At 44.3% G+C, this 18,604-nt stretch overlaps 1 protein-coding gene across 1 annotated transcript in view; it reads left to right on the plus strand.

The window, feature by feature from the left end:
* Positions 1-18,604, plus strand: part of LOC139584309 (PDZ domain-containing RING finger protein 4-like) — a 127,931-nt gene that overhangs the window by 95,962 nt on the left and 13,365 nt on the right. Inside the window, exons 5-6 of the mRNA XM_071416004.1 lie at positions 14,022-14,084; positions 17,121-17,222. Coding sequence (XP_071272105.1) covers positions 14,022-14,084; positions 17,121-17,222 — 165 coding nt within the window. The remainder of the gene's footprint in view (positions 1-14,021; positions 14,085-17,120; positions 17,223-18,604) is intronic.

Raw genomic sequence — 18,604 nt, forward strand, 5'->3', positions numbered from 1 at the left:
AAACACTGTTTCCCATGCTTGTTCAATGAACCATAAACAATTAATGAACATGCACCTGTGGAACGGTTGTTAAGACACTAACAGCTTACAGACGATAGGCAATTAATGTCACAATTATGAAAACTTAGGACACTAAAGAGGCCTTACTACTGACTCTGAAAAACCAAAATAAAGATGCCCAGGGTCCCTGCTCACCTGGATGAACGTGCCTTAGGCATGCTGCAAGAAGGCATGAGGACTGCAGATGTGGCCAAGGCAATAAATTGTCTGGGACCTGTTGGATTGGAGGGTGAGGGCTAGGGCCATTCCCCCCAATAATGTCAGGGAACTTGCAGGTGCCTTGGTGGAAGAGTGGGGTTTTATCTCACAGCAAGACCTGACGAATCGGATGCAGTCCATGAGGAGAAGATGCACTGCAGTACTTAATGCAGCTGGTGGCCACACCAGATATCGACTGTTACTTTTGATTTTGACCCCCCCCCTCTGTTCAGGGACATATTATTCCATTTCTGTTAGTCACATGTCTGTGGAACTTGTTCAGTTTATGTCTCAGTTGTTGAATCTTGTTATGTCCATGCAAATATTTACACATGTTAAGTTTGCTGAAAATAAACGCAGTTGACAGTGAGAGGACATTTCTTTTTTTGCTGAGTTTAGATAAACTATACAATCTCATGCAACTATTTTGCAAGTCACCAGACATACTAAGGACCTCGAATGTCATCCTTTGTGTAGTATGACTTAGCTTAGTTAATTATTTGAGAAGCATATATGCAGTGTTTATGAAGACTTTATGAATGCTCTTTAAAGCCTTTATACATGTTTTCTATACTTTATTTATTTATTTTTATTTTATTTACATTTTACATTTTAGTCATTTAGCAGACGCTCTTATCCAGAGCGACTTACAGTAGAGTGCATACATTTTATTACATTTTTTACATACTGAGACAAGGATATCCCTACCGGCCAAGAGCAGACGCTCTTATCCAGAGCGACTTACAGTAGAGTGCATACATTTTATTACATTTTTTTTTACATACTGAGACAAGGATATCCCTACCGGCCAAACCCTCCCTACCGGCCAAACCCTTCCTAACCCGGACGACGCTATGCCAATTGTGCGTCGCCCCACGGCTCTCCCGGTTGCGGCCGGCTGCGACAGAGCCTGGGCGCGAACCCAGCCCAGCCTGGGCGCGAACCCAGAGACTCTGGTGGCGCAGCTAGCACTGCGATGCAGTGCCCTAGACCACTGCGCCACCCGGGAGATCACCTTTATTTAACCAGGTAGGCTAGCTGAGAACAAGTTCTCATTTGCAACTGCGACCTGGCCAAGATAAAGCAAAGCAATTCGACACATACAACAACACAGAGTTACACATGGAATAAACAAATATACAATCAATAATACAGTAGAAAATCTGTAAACAGCATGTGCAAATGAGGTAGGATAAGAGAGGTAAGGCAATAAATAGGCCATGGTGGCAAAGTAATTACAATATAGCAATTAAACACTGGAATGGTAGGATGTGCAGAAGATGAATGTGTAAGTACAGATACTGGGGTGCAAACGAGCAAGATAGATAAATAAATATAGTATGGGCATGAGGTAGATTGGATGGGCTATTTACAGATGAGCTATGTACAGGTGCAGTGATCTGTGAGCTGCTCTGACAGCTGCTGCTTAAAGCTCGTGAGGGAGGTAAGAGTCTCCAGCTTCAGAGATGTTTGCAGTTCGTTCCAGTCATTGGCAGCAGAGAACTGGAAGGAGAGGCGGCCAAAGGAAGAATTGACTTTGAGGGTGACCAGTGAGATATACCTGCTGAGATAAGACGGGGCTTTACCTAGCACAGACTTGTAGATGACCTGGAGCCAGTGGGTTTGGCGACGAGTATGAAGCGAGGGCCAGCCAACGAGAGCAGTATCTTCTACAGTATCTTAGTCACTTAATAATGTTTACATATATTGCATTACTCATCTCATATGTATATATTGTGTTCTAAACTATTCTATTGCAGTTGAGGTCAGAAGTTTACATACACTTAGGTTGGAGTCATTAACTCGTTTTTCAACCACTCCACAAATTTCTTGTTAATCATCTATAGTTTTGGAAGGTCGAATAAGACATCTACTTTGTGCATCACACAAGTAATTTTTCCAACAATTGTTTACAGACAGATTATTTCACTTATAATTCACTGTATCACAATTCCAGTGGGTCAGAAGTTTAAGCTTGGAAAATTCCAGAAAATTATGTCATGGCTTTAGAAGCTTTTGACAGGCTAATTGACCAAATTTGAGTCAATTGGAGGTTGTACTTGTTGAAGTGTTTCAAGGCCTACCTTCAAACTCAGTGCCTCTTTGCTTGACATCATGGGAAAATCAAAAGAAATCAGCCAAGACCTCAGAAAAAAATGTTAGACCTCCACAAGTCTGGTTCATCCTTGGGAGCAATTTCTAAACGCCTGAAGGTACCACGTTTATCTGTACAAACAATAGTACGCAAGTATAAACATCATAGGACCATGCAGCTGTCATACCGCTCAGGAAGGAGATGCGTTCTGTCTCCTAGAGATCAACGTACTTTGGTGTGAAAAGTGCAAATCAATCCCAGAACAACAGCAAAGGACCTTGTGAAGATGCTGGAGGAAACAGGTACAAAAGTATCTATATCCACAGTAAAACGAGTCCTATATCGACATAACCTGAAAGGCCTCTCAGCAAGGAAGAAGCCAATGCTCCAAAACCGCCATAAAAAAGCCAAACTACGGTTTGCAACTGCACATCGGGACAAAGATCGCACTTTTTTGAGAAATGTCCTCTGGTCTGATGAAACAAAAATAGAACTGTTTGGCCATAATGACATCGTTATGTTTGGAGGAAAAAGGGGGAGGCTTGCAAGCCGAAGAACACCATCCCAACCATGAAGCACGGGGGTGGCAGCATCATGTTGTGGGGGTGCTTTGCTGCGCGAGGGACTGGTGCACTTCACAAAATAGATGGCATCATGAAGAATAAAAATTATGTGGATATATTGAAGCAACATCTCAAGACATCAGTCAGGAAGTTAAAGCTTAGTCGCAAATGAGTCTTCCAAATGGACAATGACCCCAAGCATACTTCCAAAGTTGTGGCAAATGGCTTAAGGACAACAAAGTCAGGGTATTGGAATGGCCATCACAAAGCCCTGCCCTAAATCCTATAGAACATTTGTGGGCAGAACTGAAAAAGTGTGTGAGAGCAAGGAGGCCTACAAACCTGACTCGGTTACACCAGCTCTGTCAGGAGGAATGGGCCAAAATTCACCCAACTTATTGTGGGAAGCTTGTGGAAGGCTACCCAAAACGTTTGAGCCAAGTTAAACAAATGAAAAGCAATGCTACCAAATACGAATTGAGTGTATGTAAACTTCTGACCCACTGGGAATGTAATGAAAGAAGTAAAAGCTGAAATAAATCATTCTCTCTACTATTATTCTGACATTTCACAGTCTTAAAATAAAGTGGTGATCCTAACTGACCTACGACAAGGAATTGTGGAAACTGAGTTTAAATGTATTTGGCTACGGTCTATGTAAACTTCCGACTTCAACTGTTTATCTTAGTCCGTTCCACTCTGACGTCGCTTATCTTAGTCCGTTCCACTCTGACGTCGCTCGTCCATATACAGTGGGGCAAAAAAGTATTTAGTCAGCCACCAATTGTGCAAGTTCTCCCACTTAAAAAGATGAGAGAGGCCTGTAATTTTCATCATAGGTACACTTCAACTATGACAGACAAAATGAGAAAAGAAAATCCAGAAAATCACATTGTAGGATTTTTTATGAATTTATTTGCAAATTATGGTGGAAAATAAGTATTTGTTCAATAACAAAAGTTTCTCAATACTTTGTTATATACCCTTTGTTGGCAATGACAGAGGTCAAACGTTTTCTGTAAGTCTTCACAAGGTTTTCACACACTGTTGCTGGTATTTTGGCCCATTCCTCCATGCAGATCTCCTCTAGAGCAGTGATGTTTTGGGGCTGTTGCTGGGTAACACGGACTTTCAACTCCCTCCAAAGATTTTCTATGGGGTTGAGATATAGAGACTGGCTAGGCCACTCCAGGACCTTGAAATGCTTCTTACGAAGCCACTCCTTCGTTGCCCGGGCGGTGTGTTTGGGATCATTGTCATGCTGAAAGACCCAGCCACATTTCTTCTTCAATGCCCTTGCTGATGGAAGGAGGTTTTCACTCAAAATCTCACGATACATGGCCCCATTCATTCTTTCCTTTACACGGATCAGTCGTCCTGGTCCCTTTACAGAAAAACAGCCCCAAAGCATGATGTTTCCACCCCCATGCTTCACAGTAGGTATGGTGTTCTTTGGATGCAACTCAGCATTCTTTGTCCTCCAAACACGACGAGTTGAGTTTTTATCAAAAAGTTCTATTTTGGTTTCATCTGACCATATGACATTCTCCCAATCTTCTTCTGGATCATCCAAATGCTCTCTAGCAAACTTCAGACGTGCCTGGACATGTACTGGCTTAAGCAGGGGGACACGTCTGGCACTGCAGGATTTGAGTCCCTGGCGGCGTAGTGCGTTACTGATGGTAGGCTTTGTTACTTTGGTCCCAGCTCTCTGCAGGTCATTCACTAGGTCCCCCCGTGTGGTTCTGGGATTTTTGCTCACCGTTCTTGTGATCATTTTGACCCCACGGGGTGAGATCTTGCGTGGAGCCCCAGATCGAGGGAGATTATCAGTGGTCTTGTATGTCTTCCATTTCCTAATAATTGCTCCCACAGTTGATTTCTTCAAACCAAGCTGCTTACCTATTGCAGATTCAGTCTTCCTAGCCTGGTGCAGGTCTAAAATTTTGTTTCTGGTGTCCTTTGACAGCTCTTTGGTCTTGGCCATAGTGGAGTTTGGAGTGTGACTGTTTGAGGTTGTGGACAGGTGTCTTTTATACTGATAACAAGTTCAAACAGGTGCCATTAATACAGGTAACGAGTGGAGGACAGAGGAGCCTCTTAAAGAAGAAGTTACAGGTCTGTGAGAGCCAGAAATCTTGCTTGTTTGTAGTTGACCAAATACTTATTTTCCACCATAATTTGCAAATAAATTCATTAAAAATCCTACAATGTGATTTTCTGGATTTTCTTTTCTCATTTTGTCTGTCATAGTTGAAGTGTACCTATGATGAAAATTACAGGCCTTTCTCATCTTTTTAAGTGGGAGAACTTGCACAATTGGTGGCTGACTAAATACTTTTTTGCCCCACTGTATGTATATAGTCTTCATTCATTCCTACTTAGATTTGTATTTATTGGGTATATGTTGTGTAATTGTTAGATATTTATTGTTAATGTTAAGGCTGCAAGGCAAAGTGTTGAGTAGCCAGTGAAATCGTGCCCATTTCAAACGGCCTCCTACTCAAATCTTGCTCGTACAATATGAATATTATTATTCTTTTTGTATAGAAAACACTTTCTAGTTTCTAAAAGAGTTGGAATTATTTCTCTGAGTGAAACAGAAGTCCTTCTGCAGCACTTTTCCTGACCAGGAAGTGAAATGTCAGAAATCGATGCTCTTTTCAACATGATGCCTATACATGGTCTTGACACTTAGGAGTCTGCTGACACTCTATACGCCTTCCTATTGGTGTAAAGAGGATGTCAGAGAAGAATTTTTTGTGCTCATCTTGTCCTGTGGTGGAAAAAAACCTATTTCTTTGACGTGAGCGTCCACTTCCGGTACTCTGAAGGAAGTGGGATTGACTTCTGTTTTGCCTTCGTAATGAACGGCTAACATCTCCGGCTCGAATTTTTTTTGATACATGTGACCATATCATCGTAATGTATGTTTTTTCAATATAGTTTAATCAGATTATTGAAACTTTATTCGGGAGTTTTGCCGTGTTCCGTCCTCTGACTGTGTTTACGTTGGAGAAATTTATGCCACTCTGCTCGTGCCAATGCTAATTGAAGAGGGAAATGTGCCATTCTAAATCGAAACAACAACTCATCTGGACAGAGGACACCTTCTTCAACCTTCTGATGAAAGATCAGCCAAAGTAAGACTCATTTTATGATGTTATTTCATATATCTGTCGTGCATGTGAACGGGTCGTGGGCGCCCAATGTGTCTCTCTATTGTGGCTACGCGCTAATATAGCGATACATTTTGTTTTCGCTGTAAAACATTTTATAAATCGGAAATATTGTTTGGAATCACAAGTTGCCTATCTTTCAATTGCTGCAAACTATATATTTTTCGGAAATGTTTTATGATGAGTAATTAGCTAATTGACGTTGGTGTCTGTAAATATTATGGCTGCTTTCGGTGCACTTTCTGAGTGTAGCTGAAATGTAAAATATGATTTATACCTGAAATATGCACATTTTTCGAAAAAAAATATGCTATACAATAAATATGTTATCAGACTGTCATCTGATGAATTTGTTTCTTGGTTAGTGGCTATTTATATCTTTATTTGGTCGAATTTGTGATAGCACCTGATGGAGTAAGAAACTGATGGAGTTAGAAAAGTGGTGGCATTTGCTAACGTGGTTAGCTAATAGATTTACATATTTTGTCTTCCCTGTAAAACATTTTAAAAATCGGACATGTTGGTTTGATTCACAAGAAGTTTATCTTTCATCTGGTGTCTTGGACTTGTTAATGTGTGAAAGTTAAATATTTAAAAAAAATAGCTTTTGAATTGCGCGCCCTGCACTTGAGCTGGATGTTGTCATAAGTGTACCGGTGTCGGGCTGCACCCCAAACAGGTTAAATATTACTGCACTGTCGGAGCTAGAAGCACAAGCAATATGCTACATCCGCAATAACATCTTCTAATCACGTGTATGTGACCAATAAAATTTGATTTTTGTTAACCAATATAGTTCCCGCGTTAAATTATCAGGATCTTTATTAAACTAGAATGTCAACTGGAATTGCTTTTCTAATGTAACAGAGTTAAGAAAGTAAATATTTTTCTAATATTTTTCTATAGCTCAAATGGTTGGTACGTTGTCAAGGAGGGTGGTCACGTGTCTTGCGAGCAGAGGATCACTGGTTGGAGCCCGGTATGGTGACAGGGACAATGAAGGAAGCTTTACTGTTAGCAGCACACTGACGTCCGTTTCATTATATCAATAATTGATGGTTCAACACGTTCTAATGAACCTGCAGTTATTTTTTACTACACTCTATCCCTCTATATTTGCCTATAGATTTGTTTCTTTATGCAACCATTGCAACCCCCTCAGGCGAAAACAAGCCAGCCTTTCATAAGAGTTTGGCTGGGGTTAGAAGCAACTTTCACGCATCTTTGGTTACTTGCTTCTTGATTTCTTTGTGAAACACACCCCCCTGCAACTAATAAACAACTAATCTGCAACTTGGTTGCAACTTTTCAAGTTTGTGCATCTAGTTGCAAGCAAAAAAATGTAATATATATATAAATAATATTTTAAATATTTTTTTGCAAGCAACAGCCAATCAAAACAAATTATTTTGTCACATGATCCATTCAAAGGTTCGGAATTCCGACCTAGTTATCATGTCAGCACAGCTGGCACACTCAGTGCTGTGCAACCCGTGATCAAGGTTGACAGAAGAGACATTAGCACAATGATAAATGTATACACATTATTGGCATCATGGCTAGTCATGGTTTATGTACATGGTTTGGCAGTCAATACATAACATTTTCAAAGTGAAACTTTCCCTGACCAGTTTCAACTGAAATTGTCCACCATGAACTGTGCTAGCTAGTTTAATTTGTTGCTAGATCTGTTACCTCGTTGCTAGCTAGCTAGCTGTGTTGGTGTTTGCAATGTCATTTTGGCTAGCTAGCTAAATTGTACAGGCCACATTTTGTCTATATCTATGCTGTTACAATAACCAAGTGGTTGGATCAACGCAACTAGTGAAACCACGATGTAAAGCAGCAGATGACATGGGTGAGTTTAGAATTCTCTAACAATATCACTGAAGCAGCTTCAATTTGATTGGCTATTGTGTGAAAGTTGTTTCGTGTTACTCCAGCCACTGCTGGTGTTCTGACAGTGGATGAATCTCCAAAGTATTTTCCTTGATTCCTCAGATCCGCTCTCTTCACCCTCCTTCTAAAAATGTCAGTAGGTACGCGAGGAATCGAGGAATATACTTTTGAGATTCACTCTGTGTGTCAGGCAATTGCCAGAGCTGAGAGCAGAGTCCCTCTTCAGCCCGTTGACCTCAGAGTAGCACTTCTAATGAGTGGTCCTTTGTGAGTGACCAGACATACGAGCACGCACACACACACACACCAGACGCAAATGGAACACTCAGGCTGGCCCAGCTATCTCAGGAGATCCCGCCTGATTGGACAGAGTGAAACAAATGGCTCCAGAAGGCAGAGTTGAAGGAGTGGCCTGCCCCTTCGTTCAGTATCATTAGAACACAGAATCATGGGAAGGAAGAGGCATGGGAAGGAATAGTCATGAATGGGCTGTGTAAGGAGGGCTGAGTCATGAATTGGCTGTGTAAGGAGGGCTGAGTCATGAATTGGCTGTGTAAGGAGGGCTGAGTCATGAATTGGCTGTGTAAGGAGGGCTGAGTCATGAATTGGCTGTGTAAGGAGGGCTGAGTCATGAATGGGCTGTGTAAAGAGGGCTGAGTCATGAATGGGCTGTGTAGGGAAGGCTGAGTCATGAATGGGCTGTGTAGGGAAGGCTGAGTCATGGATGGGCTGTGTAGGGCAGGCTGAGTCATGGATGGGCTGTGTAAGGAAGGTTGAGTCATGAATGGGCTGTGTAAGGAAGGCTGAGTCATGAATGGGCTGTGTAAGGAAGGCTGAGTCATGGATGGGCTGTGTAAGGAAGGCTGAGTCATGAATGGGCTGTGTAAGGAAGGCTGAGTCATGGATGGGCTGTGTAAGGAAGGTTGAGTCATGAATGGGCTGTGTAAGGAAGGCTGAGTCATGAATGGGCTGTGTAAGGAAGGCTGAGTCATGGATGGGCTGTGTAAGGAAGGCTGAGTCATGGATGGGCTGTGTAAGGAAGGCTGAGTCATGGATGGGCTGTGTAAGGAAGGCTGAGTCATGGATGGGCTGTGTAAGGAAGGCTGAGTCATGAATGGGCTGTGTAAGGAAGGCTGAGTCATGAATGGGCTGTGTAAGGAAGGCTGAGTCATGGATGGGCTGTGTAAGGAAGGTTGAGTCATGGATGGGCTGTGTAAGGAAGGCTGAGTCATGAATGGGCTGTGTAAGGAAGGCTGAGTCATGGATGGGCTGTGTAAGGAAGGCTGAGTCATGGATGGGCTGTGTAAGGAAGGCTGAGTCATGGATGGGCTGTGTAAGGAAGGCTGAGTCATGGATGGGCTGTGTAAGGAAGGCTGAGTCATGGATGGGCTGTGTAGGAAAGGCTGTTTAGGGAAGTGTGACGCACTTAAGCGTAGTGGGTGCGGAGCCAGGCGCAGGAGGCAGAAAGTACTGAGTAGTGCTTTAATTAGGCACAGGGAAGAAATCGTGCGCACCAACATACACGGGCGCAAACAAACACATTACCCAAAAACAGGACCAAACAGTACAGAGGGAAATCCCAAAACGAAACACGCTACCCAACAACTACCACACACAAACACAGAGGAAACATTACGCCCGCACAAAGAGCAGGCGGGCCGACCGGCTTAAATAGCCCAACTAAACGTAAACAAGAAACAGGTGTAACTACTGAGACAAAACCAACAGAAAAGGGAAAAGGGATCGGTGGCAGCTAGTAGACCGGTGACGACTACCGCCGAGCACCGCCCGAACAGGAAGAGGAGCCACCTTCGGTAGGAGTTGTGACAGGAAGGCTGTAATACATACTATGTATTTTCTTTGAGTCTGGAGTGTTACGTCGATGGAAGGTAGAGTTTAGCCCAGCAGGGAAACCAACTGATAAAGAAACAGATTACACACATGAACCAACGAATGAACAAACACACACACACACACACACACACACACACACACACACACACACACACACACACACACACACACACACACACACACACACACACACACACACACACACACACTGTGTTGTCCCTGATTGTAATAGTCTATTCGACAATCCCCAGGCGTACACATGTCCTGACAGGTTTTATAACTCTGTTAATTTAGCTGCTGCAGAAGTAAAGTGGCATTTGATACCTGGGCTGGACAGATGCTATAACACATTCTAACATCGAAGGTATTTCTGTGGCAGCAGTGGCTTCAACCAATCAACATTTGGTGTTGAAAGAGATCCTTTGTCTGGACGTAATGTATAAGAGTAGATTGTACTACCTACTGAGGTGTTCTATAATTATATTGGGAACTAAATGAATCTTGGATATCATAAGACGTTTAGACAATGCTTTTATAAGTTAGTATTCTCTGTAAAGGTGTATATGTATTTCAAATCAAATCAAATCAAATTTTATTAGTCACATACACATGGTTAGCAGATGTTAATGCGAGTGTAGCGAAATGCTTGTGCTTCTAGTTCCGACAATGCAGTAATAACCAACAAGTAATCTAACCTAACAATTCCACAACTACTACCTTACACACACACACAAGTGTAAAGGGATAAAGAATATGTACATAAAGATATATGAATGAGTGGTGGTACAGAACGGCATGGCAGATGCAGTAGATGGTATAGAGTACGGTATATACATATGAGATGAGTACTGTAGGGTATGTAAACATAAAGTGGCATAGTTTAAAGTGGCTAGTGGTACATGTATTACATAAAGATGGCAAGATGCAGTAGATGATATAGAGTACAGTATATACATATGAGATGGGTAATGTAGGGTATGTAAACATTATATTAAGTGGCATTGTTTAAAGTGGCTAGTGGTACATTTTTACATAATTTCCATCAATTCCCATTTTTTAAAGTGGCTGGAGTTGAGTCAGTATGTTGGCAGCGGCCGCTAAATGTTAGTGGTGGCTGTTTAACAGTCTGATGGCCTTGAGATAGAAGCTGTTTTTCAGTCTCTCGGTCCCTGCTTTGATGCACCTGTACTGACCTCGCCTTCTGGATGATAGCGGGGTGAACAGGCAGTGGCTTGGGTGGTTGTTGTCCTTGATGATCTTTATGGCCTTCCTGTGACATCGGGTGGTGTAGGTGTCCTGGAGGGCAGGTAGTTTGCCCCTGGTGATGCGTTCTGCAGACCTCACTACCCTCTGGAGAGCCTTACGGTTGTGGGCGGAGCAGTTGCCGTACCAGGCGGTGATACAGCCCGACAGGATGCTCTCGATTGTGCATCTGTAGAAGTTTGTGAGTGCTTTTGGTGACAAGCCGAATTTCTTCAGCCTCCTGAGGTTGAAGAGGCGCTGCTGCGCCTTCTTCACAACGCTGTCTGTGTGGGTGGACCAATTCAGTTTGTCCGTGATGTGTACACCGAGGAACTTAAAACTTTCCACCTTCTCCACTACTGACCCGTTGATGTGGATAGGGGGGTGCTCCCTCTGCTGTTTCCTGAAGTCCACAATCATCTCCTTTGTTTTGTTGACGTTGAGTGTGAGGTTATTTTCCTGACACCACACTCCGAGGGCCCTCACCTCCTCCCTGTAGGCCGTCTCGTCGTTGTTGGTAATCAAGCCTACCACTGTAGTGTCATCCGCAAACTTGATGATTGAGTTGGAGGTGTGCATGGCCACGCAGTCGTGGGTGAACAGGGAGTACAGGAGAGGGCTCAGAACGCACCCTTGTGGGGCCCCAGTGTTGAGGATCAGCGGGGTGGAGATGTTGTTACCTACCCTCACCACCTGGGGGCGGCCCGTCAGGAAGTCCAGGACCCAGTTGCACAGGGCGGGGTCGAGACCCAGGGTCTCGAGCTTGATGACGAGTTTGGAGGGTACTATGGTGTTAAATGCTGAGCTGTAATCGATGAACAGCATTCTCACATGGGTATTCCTCTTGTCCAGATGGGTTAGGGCAGTGTGCAGTGTGGTTGCGATTGCGTCGTCTGTGGACCTATTGGGTCGGTAAGCAAATTGGAGTGGGTCTAGGGTGTCCGGTAGGGTGGAGGTGATATGGTCCTTGACTAGTCTCTCAAAGCACTTCATGATGACGGAAGTGAGTGCTACGGGGCGGTAGTCGTTTAGCTCAGTTACCTTAGCTTTCTTGGGAACAGGAACAATGGTGGCCCTCTTGAAGCATGTGGGAACAGCAGACTGGGATAAGGATTGATTGAATATGTCCGTAAACACACCAGCCAGCTGGTCTGCGCATGCTCTGAGGACGCGGCTGGGAATGCCGTCTGGGCCTGCAGCCTTGCGAGGGTTAACACGTTTAAATGTTTTACTCACCTCGGCTGCAGTGAAGGAGAGCCCGCAGGTTTTGGTAGGGGGCCGTGTCAGTGGCACTGTATTGTCCTCAAAGCGGGCAAAAAAGTTGTTTAGCCTGTCTGGGAGCAAGACATCCTGGTCCGCGACGGGGCTGGTTTTCTTTTTGTAATCCGTGATTGACTGTAGACCCTGCCACATACCTCTTGTGTCTGAGCTGTTGAATTGCGACTCGATTTTGTCTCTGTACTGGGACTTAGCCTGTTTGATTGCCTTGCGGAGAGAATAGCTACACTGTTTGTATTCGGTCATGCTTCCGGTCACCTTGCCCTGGTTAAAAGCAGTGGTTCGCGCTTTCAGTTTCACGCGAATGCTGCCGTCAATCCACGGTTTCTGGTTTGGGAATGTTTTTATCGTTGCTGTGGGTACGACATCGTCAATGCACTTCCTAATGAACTCGCTCACCGAATCAGCATATTCGTCAATATTGTTGTTGAACGCGATGCGGAACATATTCCAATCCGCGTGATCGAAGCAGTCTTGAAGCGTGGATTCAGATTGGTCGGACCAGCGTTGAACAGACCTGAGCGCGGGAGCTTGTTGTTTGAGTTTCTGTTTTGTAGGCTGGAATCAACAAAATGGAGTCGTGGTCAGCTTTTCCGAAAGGGGGGCGGGGGAGGGCCTTATATGCGTCGCGGAAATTAGTATAACAATGATCTAGGGTTTTTCCAGCCCTGGTAGCACAATCGATATGCTGATAGAATTTAGGGAGTTTTGTTTTTAGATTAGCCTTGTTAAAATCCCCAGCTACGATGAATGCAGCCTCAGGGTGTGTGGTTTCCAGTTTACAAAGAGTCAGATAAAGTTCGTTCAGGGCCATCGATGTGTCTGCTTGGGGGGGAATATATACGGCTGTGATTATGATTGAAGAGAATTCCCTTGGTAGATAATGCGGTCGACATTTGATTGTGAGGAGTTCTAGATCAGGTGAACAGAATGACTTGAGTTCCTGTGTGTTGTTATGATGATCACACCACTTCTCGTTAATCATAAGGCATACCCCCCCGCCCCTCTTCTTACCGGAAAGATGTTTGTTTCTGTCGGCGCGATGCATGAAGAAACCAGCTGGCTGCACCGACTCCGTTAGCGTCCCTTGAGTTAGCCATGTTTCCGTGAAGCAGAGCACGTTGCAATCCCTGATGTCTCTCTGGAATGCTACCCGTGCTCGGATTTCATCAACCTTATTGTCAAGAGACTGGACATTGGCGAGTAGTATGCTAGGGAGTGGAGCGCGATGTGCCCGTCTCCGAAGCCTGACCACGAGACCGCCTCGTTTGCCCCTTTTTCGGCGTCGCACAGGGTCGCCGGCTGGGATCAGATCCATTGTATTGGGTGGAAGGCAAAACACTGGATCCGTTTCGGGAAAGTCATATTCCTGGTAGGAACGATGATGAGTTGACGTTAATCGTATATTCAGTAGTTCCTCCCGACTGTATGTAATGAAACCTAAGATTACCTGGGGTACCGATGTAAGAAATAACACATAAAAAAACAAAATACTGCATATTTTCCAAGGAACGCGAAGCGAGGCGGCCATCTCTTTTCGGCGCCGGAAGTACATTTGTGTATGGGATGCTGTATTAAGGCATTTTGGCAAAACTCCAAAAGGCAATTTTGTGTTTCCTTTAAGCATTGAATCTAACAAGCTCTCACCAACAGGTTGGGCCAAACAGCATCGCTGCAAGGGATGGACGCATCAGAGAAGGAGACCACATTTTACAGGTAGGAAACCATTTAATTCTATGTTTCTCTCTCTCTCATCACTCTCGCTCTCTCTCATTTTTCTCTGGCCTTCTCTCCTCCCTCATCAGAGGTGACTTAAACCTATTTTATTTCACCTCCCTCTGCCATTGACTCCCAGCACAAGAACCCATTCATTTTTAATGGCGTCACAGTAAAAGGGAAGCTCACTCCCTCTGTGACAGTTAGCGATGAGGAAATGTCCCCCTGGCTGTTTTAGTTACCGACTCAGCATTCGACTGAGCTTTCGAATTACAGCACTGCGCTGTAAGAGCAGTTTAGGGATGCACCTCGTCCGGAAATATCCCCCACCCGCCTCTGGATAACACGCCCGCGCACACACACATTCAGGCTCGCACGTGTACACACACACACCCCTAGGGGAGACAGAGTTCCCTCCATCTTTTTACCCTTAGCTCCATCCCTGGGCCAGGGAGGGTCGGAAACCCTGGAGTAGGCTGGACACATGAAATTGTTAACAATGCTTAAAAAAAAATGTAAGCATACGCCATGGAGCCATGTTTCATAATATTACCATATGTCCTAGCTGTTTACCATAGTGTTGAAGTTATGGCATTTTTCACCCTGCCAGCTCCAATTAGTTCTATTGAGCACCGTGGCACCAACTCGCCTTCCGAACTTTCTATTCCCAGCCCATTGTTCTACGTCACAATGCCTGCTTCACTATTGTTGGCAATGAGACCAGCCCACATTGAAACGTAAACAACAACAAAAAATGACTCATGAAACTCTGAGGATGTCCCATTGTTGCCTATAGGGGAAATATAGCTATGTCTGTCTATTTCGCCAAATATCTCGCAATTTGTACATTTCGATTTTTTCAAATCGGACAGCATTTTAATCAAGATAATCTCCTCTTTCTAATTACATAAGGTTGGGCAGCGTACTCTGCTGTCATTGATCACTAGACAAAATAGTCAGAAGTTTTCATTTTTCTCCTACTTCCTCATTACGCAGACATAAGCACACTTAAGTCTTTTTCAGTTTCGTCCTAAGAACAGATTGTAGTGGTAAAATAAAAAGGGATACATATTTTTGTGCCATTTAGGCGAAATTGAATTCTGAGCATCACTCCAGTCAGAAGAGGCTCTGCAACCGTTCGATACCATTCATTATGTATGGGCTCGCGCTAGTGTTCCAGCTTAGTCAATGTTATTTTGCCATTTTGACTCATTCTATTGTGCAGCCTACCTGGAGGCTACTAGTACCCTCCTAGGAGAGTCTTCCAGTGGACAGGTTAGAGGCCCAAACAACAGAGTCAGTGGAGCTGTCCTCTATCCTAAGGTTCAGGGAAAGTTGTGTACACAGAAAATGGGGATGTTTTAAGGTGTAATATATAGAATTCAGGATCCTAGTGAGGTTGGTGTTTTGGGAGGTAGGAATAGAATAAGGTCATATATTTGGAGGGAGAGGCAGATTGACAGCTCTTTGTAGAGAGAGTGGTGGTAATGGGAAGTAGGTAAAAACAGTGTGCTTTAGACAGAGCATTAATGGTTTTGGGAGGCAGAAGCTTGCTACAGTAAAGTGAGTGCGAATGCTATAGAGAGAGGAGAAATGCTTTTGGAGTTAAGGACAGAGGTAGACGATAATGTTTTTCAGAGAGTGGTCTGTTTTCAGTTAGTGTGTTCTCTGAACAACAGAGTGATGTGTTTCTGAATAGGGGTTATTGAGTGGGAGAGGGAGAGAGACAGAGAGAGAGAGACAGAGACAGAGACAGACAACGAGAGAGAGGTGGGTACACAGTGCTGTAATTAAAGGAAGAGGATGGAGGAAGGGTAAGCACTGTTTGGTGAGACATACGGCCGGCGCTTGCTGCTTCCCTAATTTTCTGCCGCGCTGTGTGTGTTGTCCGTGTGTCTTCTGTGCAGTGCAGTACATGTGTTGTGTGTGTTGTCCGTGTGTGCAGTGCAGTACATGTGTTGTCCGTGTGTGCAGTGCAGTACATGTGTTGTGTGTGTTGTCCGTCTGTGCAGTGCAGTACATGTGTTGTGTGTGTTGTCCGTGTGTCTTCTGTGCAGTGCAGTACATGTGTTGTGTGTGTTGTCCGTCTGTGCAGTGCAGTACATGTGTTGTGTGTGTTGTCGTTCTGTGCAGTGCAGTACATGTGTTGTGTGTGTTGTCCGTCTGTGCAGTGCAGTACATGTGTTGTGTGACCGGTTTGAGCTGCGAGGGGTTTGGGTTAGTGGTTGTGATCCAGGCCACCACCCCATCCCTCCACTATTCTCCCCCGCTGACAGAGCCATTACTCTGGGCAGAGGAAAGCGGACCCCCCCCCCCCCCCCCCGTCACGGCCCAGTTAATTGTGTGGGGCGTCTGGATGTATAAATGTGCGCTGCTTCCGGATGCCGTTCTAGTGCAAACGGTCGGTCCATGGACTACTGTCCCATTCATAATCAATCAAAGCTTGGTCCTGCCTGCCTGGCTGGCCTGCTATGGAATGCGGAGTAGACACAGACTGCAGATGCACAGGAACCTTTAGCTTTATGCCAACCTGGCTGGCTCTTTCTACGGTGTTTGAGTGAGATTATAGAGGGACCTTTCCCTTAGTGTGTGTGTGTGTGTCTGTGTGAATAACAGTGTGTGTGTGTGTGTGTGTCTGTGTGAATAACAGTGTGTGTGTGTGTGTGTCTGTGTGAATAACAGTGTGTGTGTGTGTGTGTGTGTGTGTCTGTGTGAATAACAGTGTGTGTGTGTGTGTGTGTCTGTGTGAATAACAGTGTGTGTGTGTGTGTGTGTGTGTGTGTGTGTGTGTGTCTGTGTGAATAACAGTGTGTGTGTGTGTGTCTGTGTGAATAACAGTGTGTGTATGTGTGAATAACAGTGTGTGTGTGTGTGTGTCTGTGTGAATAACAGTGTGTGTGTGTGTGTCTGTGTGAATAACAGTGTGTGTGTGTGTGTCTGTGTGAATAACAGTGTGTGTTGTGTGTCTGTGTGAATAACAGTGTGTGTGTGTGTGTGTGTCTGTGTGAATAACAGTGTGTGTTGTGTTTCCCCCAGATCAATGGGCAGGATGTGCAGGACAGAGAGGAGGCTGTAGCGGTGCTCTCTAGTGAAGATACTAGGAAATTCCTACTGCTGGTCGCCAGGCCCGAGATACAGGTGAGCTCACACACATACACAGATACAGATACAGTACAGTACAGGCCCGAGATACAGGTGAGCTCACACACACACAGATACAGTACAGTACAGGCCCGAGATACAGGTGAGCTCACACACACACAGATACAGATACAGTACAGTACAGGCCCGAGATACAGGTGAGCTCACACACACACAGATACAGTACAGTAGGAACATTGTGTTACTGGTCACCAGACCAGAAATACAGGTGAGTTTACAGACAGTTTTACCCCAATATAAATGTTCTTACCTCAGTAAAAGTTTTTTAAACTCTCCCTTTAACACAACCGTACTGTAAACACAGATAGGTCTATACTGTAGGTCTATAGGACCAATATCCCTTTAACACACCCGTACTGTAAACACAGATAGGTCTATACTGTAGGTCCATAGGACCAATATCCCTTTAACACACCCGTACTGTAAACACAGATAGGTCTATACTGTAGGTCCATAGGACCAATATCCCTTTTACTCACCCGTACTGTAAACACAGATAGGTCTATACTGTAGGTCCATAGGACCAATATCCCTTTAACACACCCGTACTGTAAACACAGATAGGTCTATACTGTAGGTCCATAGGACCAATATCCCTTTAACACACCCGTACTGTAAACACAGATAGACCTATACTGTAGGTCCATAGGACCAATATCCCTTTAACACACCCGTACTGTAAACACAGATAGGTCTATACTATAGGTCCATAGGACCAATATCCCTTTAACACACCCGTACTGTAAACACAGATATGTCTATACTATAGGTCCATAGGACCAATATCCCTTTAACACACCCGTACTGTAAACACAGATAGGTCTATACTGTAGGTCCATAGGACCAATATCCCTTTAACACACCCGTACTGTAAACACAGATAGGCCTATACTATCGGTCCATAGGACCAATATCCCTTTAACACACCCGTACTGTAAACACAGATAAGTCTATACGATAGGTCCATAGGACCAATATCCCTTTAACACACCCGTACTGTAAACACAGATAGACCTATACTGTAGGTCCATAGGACCAATATCCCTTTAACACACCCGTACTGTAAACACAGATAGGTCTATACTGTAGGTCCATAGGACCAATATCCCTTTAACACACCCGTACTGTAAACACAGATAGGTCTATACTATAGGTCCATAGGACCAATATCCCTTTAACACACCCGTACTGTAAACACAGATAGGTCTATACTGTAGGTCCATAGGACCAATATCCCTTTAACACACCCGTACTGTAAACACAGATAGGCCTATACTATAGGTCCATAGGACCAATATCCCTTTAACACACCCGTACTGTAAACACAGATAGGTCTATACTATAGGTCCATAGGACCA

This window comes from Salvelinus alpinus, chromosome 9, assembly GCF_045679555.1.
Source record: "Salvelinus alpinus chromosome 9, SLU_Salpinus.1, whole genome shotgun sequence".
Classification (NCBI taxonomy): Eukaryota; Metazoa; Chordata; class Actinopteri; order Salmoniformes; family Salmonidae; genus Salvelinus; species Salvelinus alpinus.